This window comes from Nerophis lumbriciformis, linkage group LG20, assembly GCF_033978685.3.
Source record: "Nerophis lumbriciformis linkage group LG20, RoL_Nlum_v2.1, whole genome shotgun sequence".
Classification (NCBI taxonomy): Eukaryota; Metazoa; Chordata; class Actinopteri; order Syngnathiformes; family Syngnathidae; genus Nerophis; species Nerophis lumbriciformis.
Window position 1 is genome coordinate 9,757,501 of NC_084567.2, and position 10,000 is coordinate 9,767,500.

General features: G+C 36.5%; 1 protein-coding gene across 1 annotated transcript in view; it reads left to right on the forward strand.

Moving 5' to 3' along the window:
• Positions 1-10,000, forward strand: part of slc4a4a (solute carrier family 4 member 4a) — a 187,917-nt gene that overhangs the window by 150,845 nt on the left and 27,072 nt on the right. Inside the window, exon 20 of the mRNA XM_061980408.1 lies at positions 5,959-6,137. Within this exon, the coding sequence (XP_061836392.1) occupies positions 5,959-6,137 (179 nt within the window). The remainder of the gene's footprint in view (positions 1-5,958; positions 6,138-10,000) is intronic.

Here is a 10,000-nt window from a genome sequence, read left to right on the forward strand (position 1 = left end):
CAGCGTGTCCTGGGTCTTCCCCGTGGCCTCCTACCGGTCGGACGTGCCCTAAACACCTCCCGAGGGAGGCGATCGGGTGGCATCCTGACCAGATGCCCGAACCACCTCATCTGGCTCCTCTCGATGTGGAGGAGCAGCGGCTTTACTTTGAGCTCCCCCCGGATGACAGAGCTTCTCACCCTATCTCTAAGGGAGAGCCCTGCCACCCGGCGGAGGAAACTCATTTCGGCCGCTTGTACCCGTGATCTTGTCCTTTCGGTCATAACCCAAAGCTCATGACCATAGGTGAGGATGGGAACGTAGATCGACCGGTAAATTGAGAGCTTTGCCTTCCGGCTCAGCTCCTTCTACCCCACAACGGATCGATACAGCGTCCGCATTACTGAAGATGCTGCACCGATCCGCCTGTCGATCTCACGATCCACTCTTCCCTCACTCGTGAACAAGACTCCGAGGTACTTGAACTCCTCCACCAACCCGAAGATGGCATTCCACCCTTTTCCGGGCGAGAACCATGGACTCGGACTTGGAGGTGCTGATTCTCATCCCAGTCGCTTCACACTCGGCTGCGAACCGATCCAGCGAGAGCTGAAGATCCTGGCCAGATGAAGCCATCAGGACCACATCATCTGCAAAAAGCAGAGACCTAATCCTGCAGCCACCAAACCAGATCCCCTCAACGCCTTGACTGCGCCTAGAAATTCTGTCCATAAAAGTTATGAACAGAATCGGTGACAAAGGGCAGCCTTGAGGGAGTCCAACCCTCACTGGAAACGTGTCCGACTTACTGCCGGCAATGCGGACCAAGCTCTGACACTGATCATACAGGGAGCGGACCGCCAAAATCAGACAGTCCGATACCCCATACTCTCTGAGCACTCCCCACAGGACTTCCCGAGAGACACGGTCGAATGCCTTCTCCAAGTCCACAAAACACATGTAGACTGGTTGGGCAAACTCCCATGCACCCTCAAGGACCCTGCCGAGAGTATAGAGCTGGTCCACAGTTCCACGACCAGGACGAAAACCACACTGTTCTTCCTGAATCCGAGGTTCGACTATCCGGCGTAGCCTCCTCTCCAGTACACCTGAATAGACCTTACCGGGAAGGCTGAGGAGTGTGATCCCACGATAGTTAGAACACACCCTCCGGTTCCCCTTCTTAAAGAGAGGTACCACCACCCCGGTTTGCCAATCCAGAGGTACTGCCCCCGATGTCCACGCGATGCTGCAGAGTCTTGTCAACCAAGACAGCCCCACAGCATCCAGAGCCTTAAGGAACTCCGGGCGGATCTCATCCACCCCCGGGGCTTTGCCACCGAGGAGCTTTTTAACTACCTCAGCAACCTCAGCCCCAGAAATAGAAGAGCCCACCACAGATTCCCCAGGCACTGCTTCCTCATAGGAAGACGTGCTGGTAGGATTGAGGAGGTCTTCGAAGTATTCCCTCCACCGATCCACAACATCCGCAGTCGAGGTCAGCAGAACACCATCCTCACCATACACGGTGTTGATAGTGCACTGCTTCCCCTTCCTGAGGCGGCGGATGGTGGTCCAGAATCGCTTCGAAGCCGTCCGGAAGTCGTTTTCCATGGCTTCCCCGAACTCCTCCCATGTCCGAGTTTTTGCCTCCGCAACCGCTGAAGCCGCACACCGCTTGGCCTGTCGGTACCTGTCCGCTGCCTCAGGTGTCCTATGAGCCAAAAGAACCCGATAGGACTCCTTCTTCAGCTTGACGGCATCCCTCACCGCCGGTGTCCACCAACGGGTTCTAGGATTACCGCCACGACAAGCACCAACTACCTTGCGGCCACAGCTCCAATCAGCTGCCTCGACAATAGAGGTGCGGAACATGGTCCATTCGGACTCAATGTCCAGCACCTCCCTCGTGACATGTTCAAAGTTGTTAAAATTGTTTATTTGCAATAATTTCACCTCATAATATATAATATATATATATATATACATATATTTTTTATTTATTTATTTTTTTACTGTAAATGGAAAAACAGTACTGCTGTTTGCCAGAATTTTACAGTAAAATGGTTTTAAATATTTTTAACGGTAAATGTAAAAAAATGCAATTTTACAGGGAATTTTGGCACCTGAGCTGCCAGTTTGTTAGTTGTTTTTTTAAATCACAGCGGTGTCCAAGTCATTTTCACTGAGGGCCACATTTGCAGTTGTTTGGCCCCAGAGGGTCATTCTAACAGTGAATACTATTATTACACCATTTTTTAATGCATTTTATTAGTAGATTTTTTTTAAACTAAAATGTAAAAAAAAATGTTAAGTTGCAATAATTTCACCTCATTGTATATATATATATATATATATATATATATATATATATATATATATATATATATATATATATATATATATATATTTTTTTTTATACTGTAAATGGAAAAACAGTACTGTGTATTACTGAAAAAAAATAAAAACATTTTTTTAACTGTAAATAAAAAAACTGCGATTTTATAGTACAATTTTGGCACCTGAGCTGCCAGTTTGCAGCAGTGTCCAAGTCGTTTTCATTGAGGGCCACATCGCAGTTATGTTTGGCCCCAGAGGGCCGCATCTAACAGTGAATACTATAATTACACCATTTTTTAATGCATTTTATTAGTAGATTTTTTTAAAACCACAATGTAAAAAAAATATGGTAAGTTGCAATAATTTCACCTTAAAATGTAGTGATTATTACTGTAAATGGAAAAAAAGTATTGCTCTTTGCCAGACTTTTTCTGTAAAAAAATTAAAACTTTTTTTTACTGTAAATAAAAAAAATGCAATTTAACAGTCACATTTTGGCACCTGAGCTGCCAGTTTGTTAGTTTTTTTTTTAGTCGCAGCGGTGTCCAAGTCGTTTTCACTGAAGGCCACATCGCAGTTATGTTTGGCCCCAGAGGGCCGTTTCTAACAGTGAATGCTATTATTACACACATTTTTTAAATGCATTAAAATTTAAAATATTTTTAAAAAACTAAGATGTTAAAAAAATATGTTAACTTGCAATAATTTCACATCATTGTATATATATATATATATATATATATATATATATATATATATATATATATATATATATATATATATATATATATATGTATATATATATATATATATATATTTTTTTTTTAATTAATTTATTTATTTTATCTATTTTTTAATTTTTTACTGCAAATCGAAAAACAGTACTGTTGTTTTACTGTAAAAAAATAAAAACAATTTTTTTTAACTGTAAATAAAAAAAATTCAATTTTATAGTAAATTTTTGGCACCTGAGCTGCCAGTTTGTTAGTTGTTGTTTTTTATCGCAGCGATGTCCAAGTTGTTTTCACTAAGGGCCACATCGCAGTTATATTTGGCCCCAGAGGGCCACTTCTAACAGTGAAAACTATTATTACACCATTTTTTAATGCATTTTATTAGTAGATTTTTTTTTAACCTAAAATGTAAAAAAAAATGTTAAGTTGCAATACTTTCACCTCATTGTATATATGTATTTTATTTATTTATTTATTTATTTATTTATTTATTTATTTATTTATTTATTTTTTAATTTTTTATTTTTTACTGTAAATGGAAAAACAGTACTGCTGTTTGACAGCATTTTACTGTAAAATGTACATTTGTTTTTTACTGTAAATAAAAAAAATGCAATTTTACAGTAACATTTTGGCACCTGAGCTGCCAGTTTGTTAGTTGTTTTTTTTATCGCAGCGGTGTCCAAGTCGTTTTCATTGAGGGCCACATCACAGTTACAGTATGTTTGGCCCCAGAGGGCCGTTTTTAACAGTTAATACTATTATTACACAATTTTTTTAATGCATTTTATTAGATTTTTCAAAAACTAAGATGTTAAGAAAACATGGTAAATTGCAATCATTTCACCTCAAAATGTAGTGTATATTACTGTAAATGGAAAAACAGTACTGCTCTTTGCCAGAATTTTACTGTAAAAAAATTACAGTTTTTTTTACTGTAAATTAAAAAAATGCAATTTTACAGTAACATTTTGGCACCTGAGTTGCCATTTTTTTAATTTATTTTTTATTGCAGTGGTGTCCAAATCGTTTTCATTGAGGACCACATCGCATTTATGTTTGGCCGCAGAGGCCCGCATCTAACAGTGAATACTAATATTACAAAATTTATTAAATGCATTTTATCAGATAAAAAAAAAAGATGTTAAAAAAATATGGTAAGTTGCAATAATTTCACCTCAAAATGTAGTGTATATTACTGTAAATGGAAAACCAGTACTGCTGTTTGCCAGAATTTTATTGTAAAATCTACATTTCTTTTTTTACTGTAAATAAAAATAACTGCAATTTTACAGTAACATTTTGGCACCTAAGCTGCCAGTTTTTTAGTTGGTTTTTTTTTTACCGCAGAGGTGTCCAGGTCGTTTTCCACTTCACTATATATCTATATTTTTAGTATTGGTAGTAGTAGGATGGTAGTAGTAATAGTAGAGTGTAATCATTTGTATATTGTTATTTATTATTTGTATAACTGGCTTAAAATATGATTTGTATGATATTCTGTATTTGATTATATATATATATATATATATATATATATATATATATATATATATATATATATATATATATATATATATATATATATATATATATATATATATATCCATCCATCCAGTTTCTACCGCTTATGTATGTATATATATATATATGCATTTGATTATATATATATATACATATATATATATATATATATATATATATAAATGATAAATAAGCATTTGATTATATATATATACATATATATATATATATATATATATATATATATATATATATATATATATATATATGTATTTGATTATATATATATACATATATATATATATAACAAATAAAATACATATATATATATATATATGTATTTATATATATATATATAAATAATTTATATATTTATATATTTGATTATATATATATATACATATGTATATGTATATATATATATGTATATGTATTTGTATATATATAATATATGTATATATATATATACATATATATATATAATATATATATACATGCATTTGATTATATATATATATATATATATATATATATATATATATGCATTTGATTATATATACATATATATATATATATATATATATGTATTTATATATATATATATAATTTATATATGTATATATTTGATTATATATATATGTATATGTATATATATATATATATATATATATGTATATGTATATATATATATATATATATGTATATATATATATAATCAAATACAGAATATCATACAAATGGCTTAAAATATGATTTGTATGATATTCTGTATTTGATTATATATATATGTATATATATATATATATATATATATATATATATATATATATATATATATATATATATATATATATATATATAAATAATCAAATATATATATATATATAATCAAATACAGAATATCATACAAATCATATTTTAAGCCATTTGTATGATATTCTGTATTTGATTATATTTTCATATCATATTTTAAGCCAGTTATACAAATAATAAATAATATACAAATGATTACACTCTACTATTACTACTACCATCCTACTACTGCCAATACTAAAAATATAGACACTTTATACAATATAATCAAATACAATAAGATATACAAAAATATAATGTTATTTTGAATTTCACTGTTGTTGTAGTGTATTTGTCATTTTAATTTGTATCGCAAATGTATAAATAAATATTGTATGGTTTATTTCAATTAAAATGTACACAGGATATAGTATTTTATATCTCAATACATAACATGACAATATCATGAATATAACTTTATTTTCAGTGTACTTTCATGTTACATTAAAGCGTTTTAAAAGGGTTTTACAAATCATCAATGATAATTATCGATTGACCTTCAACTAAGCGACTTATGTGTGTGTGGCAGAAAGGGGCGGGCTATCACCTGGATCTGTTCTGGGTGGCGGTCCTCATGGTGGTGTGCTCCTTCATGGGTCTGCCGTGGTACGTGGCGGCCACCGTCATCTCCATCGCTCACATCGACAGTCTCAAGATGGAGACGGAGACGTCGGCTCCCGGGGAGCAGCCCAAGTTCTTGGGGGTCAGGTGAGGACACGCCCATTAAACCCGCAACTGAATTTAAAGCAACTGTATGTAAGATATGTGTCATCAACTGAATTAAAGCAACAGTATGTATAACACACGGGCCATTGACTAATAGCTTGTCAATGAGCACTGAAGCTAGCACTAACGGAGGTGTCCTGGCTGGTCCACAGTCTGGGAGGTCTAGCATGACATCAGATAGCATAGCCTCGTGTAGCATAATGCAGTATTCCTCGTATCTTGCACAAAACAATGGATTCACATCCGAATTATATTTATTATTCATCCACATTCTAAATCCCTTCATTTTAAAATTTTTATTAAAAAAAAGTATTTAAAAAAAAAAATTCTCTTCATATATAGATCTATTTAAAAAAAAAGCCATCTCCATTTAAACAGAAGATTTTCTAACTCGTAACTCGTTTGAAAAAAAGTTTCATCATAATTAGTTAACCAAATAATACTGTGGAAGTCTCACTATGGTGGGTGGGTTCTCCTGAGTCCGATAGATCTTTCGTCAGCCAGTCTTTTATTGTCATACACAAGTCTCGTTTGCTTTTCAGCAATATATACTTTAGGCCTTTCCAGTCCGGCGTGTCTCTGCTCTCTGGCTCTGGGCGTGTGTCGCTCTGCTCCAACTCCCAACTCCGTGTCTCGCTCCGGCTGCTGCTAATAAGGGTCGACAGGTGATTAGATAACAAGCCCCAGCTGGGCAATCTACTCACCTGCCGCTGTCTTCGAGGCCGGTCCTTACACACCCCGCTACGCGGCAGACCCGCAGGCCACGCCCCCTTCCACAAATACATTGCGAGAATCGTGTTGAATCGAGAATCAATTCTGAATCGAATCGTCACTCCAGGAATCGGAATTGGATCGAATCGATAGGTGCCCAATAATTCACACCTCTCGATGGCATAGCATAGCATAGCATAGCACAGCACAATATTACATTAAATTGCATAACACAGCATAGCGTAGCATAGCATATAACCTATGTGTCAAAGTCAAGGCCCTGAATGATCATCGACATGATGATATTTGATTAGTATTTGAACCGGCCCGCAGGCAACAGCCGCCTGCTGCTGTTTTGCACGCGCTAGGAATGTTCAAAACGGGGTCCCAGAGACCCCATCAAGTCATAAAAACGGGGTCCCAGGGACCCCATCAAGTCATAAAAATGGGGTCCCACACCTATGTGTCAAAGTCAAGGCCCTGAATGATCATCGACATGATGATATTTGATTAGTATTTGAACCGGCCCGCAGGCAACAGCCGCCTGCTGCTGTTTTGCACGCGCTAGGAATGTTCAAAACGGGGTCCCAGAGACCCCATCAAGTCATAAAAATGGGGTCCCACACCTATGTGTCAAAGTCAAGGCCCTGAATGATCATCGACATGATGATATTTGATTAGTATTTGAACCGGCCCGCAGGCAACAGCCGCCTGCTGCTGTTTTGCACACGCTAGGAATGTTCAAAACGGGGTCCCAGGGACCCCATCAAGTCATAAAAATGGGGTCCCACACCTATGTGTCAAAGTCAAGGCCCTGAATGATCATCGACATGATGATATTTGATTAGTATTTGAACCGGCCCGCAGTCAACAGCCGCTTGCTGCTGTTTTGCACACGCTAGGAATGTTCAAAACGGGGTCCCAGGGACCACATCAAGTCATAAAAATGGGGTCCCACAGTACATTTTTGGGGTCCCACTTTTTTGTAAGCGTTTTGAAAACAAATGATAAATGTATGCATTATCCTGTTATATCTCACATTCTATATTGTGTTTTGGAATAAGGTTGTCATAAACGTTAATTGGAAAAAACTATGGCATAAGTGGTTAAGTAGTTATTTAAGTAATACATCTCAATTTGTGGATATTAATAAGACTAAATCACAGCCAAGAAGAGTAACTTGTGGGGTTCTACAAGGCTCGGTATTGGGACCTAAGTTATTTATACTTTTTTTAAATGATATTTGTTCAGTATCTAATAAATTGAAATGTATTATGTTTGCAGTTGATACAAATGTATATTGTTCAGGAGAAGACTTTAAAGAAGTGTTGAGGGTAATAGAGGTTGAGTTGATTCAGCTAAAAAAATGGTTTGATAATAATAAGTTATCATTAAATGAAAAGAACACTAAATGTATGGTGTTTAGTGGTGCAATGACAAATTGTGAAGCAACATTAAGATTAAAGTATATGAAACAAAATTCTTGGGAATAATAATTGATCATAAATTATGTTGGAAAGCGCATATTAAATATAAAAAGGGAAAAATATCCAAATCCATTGCTATTCTTTATAACGTAAAACACATGCTGAATAAGAAATGTCTGCATATATTATATTATTCTTTTATTTTTCCATATTTAACATATTGTGTTGAAGTTCGGGGAAATGTTTATAAAACAAACATAGACCCAATAATTAAACGTCAAAAAAGTGTCATTAGAATAATACACAGAGCGTGCTACTATGAACATACCAATCCATTATTTATAAGTTGTAATGTGTTAAAATTTTCAGATATTGTGTTACTAAAGGGGAACAATATCACAATTTCAGAAGGGTTAAAACCATTAAAAATAAGTTCCCAGTGGCTTATTTTATTTTTCAAAGTTTTTTTCAAAATTTTACCCATCACGCAATATCCCTAAAAAAAGCTTCAAAGTGCCTGATTTTAACCATCATTATAAACACCCGTCCATTTTCCTGTGACGTCACTCAGTGAAGCCAACACAAACAAACATGGCGCATAGAACAGCAAGCTATAGCGACATTAGCTCGGATTCAGACTCGGATTTCAGCGGCTTAAGCGATTCAACAGATTACGCATGTATTGAAACGGATGGTTGTAGTGTGGAGGCAGGTAGCGAAAACGAAATTGAAGAAGAAACTGAAGCTATTGAGCCATATCGGTTTGAACCGTATGCAAGCGAAACCGACGAAAACGACACGACAGCCAGCGACACGGGAGAAAGCGAGGACGAATTCGGCGATCGCCTTCTAACCAACGATTGGTATGTGTTTGTTTGGCATTAAAGGAAACTAACAACTATGAACTAGGTTTACAGTATATGAAATACATTTGGCAACAACATGCACTTTGAGGGTGCAGACAGCCCAATTTTCATCAATTAATATATTCTGTACACATACCCTCATCCGCTCTCTTTTCCTGAAAGCTGATCTGTCCAGTTTTGGAGTTGATGTCAGCAGGCCAGGGAAGCTAGGGTCGATATTCTTCTCTTGATCATCTTCGGTGGCATAAGGGACGGGTGAGCCAAGACATCCAGGGGGTTTAGCTCGCTCGTCTGCGGGAACAAACTGCCGCCATTGCTTGCCGTGCTACCGAGGTCCTTTGTCCCTGAATTGCTCACACACTCCGGCAGATTCAATGGGGGTCTGGCGGCAGATTTCTTTGACTTTATCGTTGGAAATGCATCTGCTTTGAGTGTCGCAGGATATCCACACATTCTTGCCATCTCTGTCGTAGCATAGCTTTCGTCGGTAAAGTGTGCGGAACAAACGTCCGATTTCTTGCCACTTCCGCATCTTTGGGCCACTGGTGAAACTTGAATCCGTCCCTGTTCGTGTTGTTACACCCTCCGACAACACACCGACGAGGCATGATGTCTCCAAGGTACGGAAAACAGTCGAAAAAACGGAAAATAACAGAGCTGATTTGACTCGGTGTTTGAGAAAATGGCGGATTGCTTCCCGATGTGATGTGCGAATAATAGAAAGGCGTTTAATTCGCGAAAATTCACCCATTTAGAGTTCGGAAATCGGTTAAAAAAATATATGGTCTTTTTTCTGCAACATCAAGGTATATATTGACGCTTACATAGATCTGGTGATAAT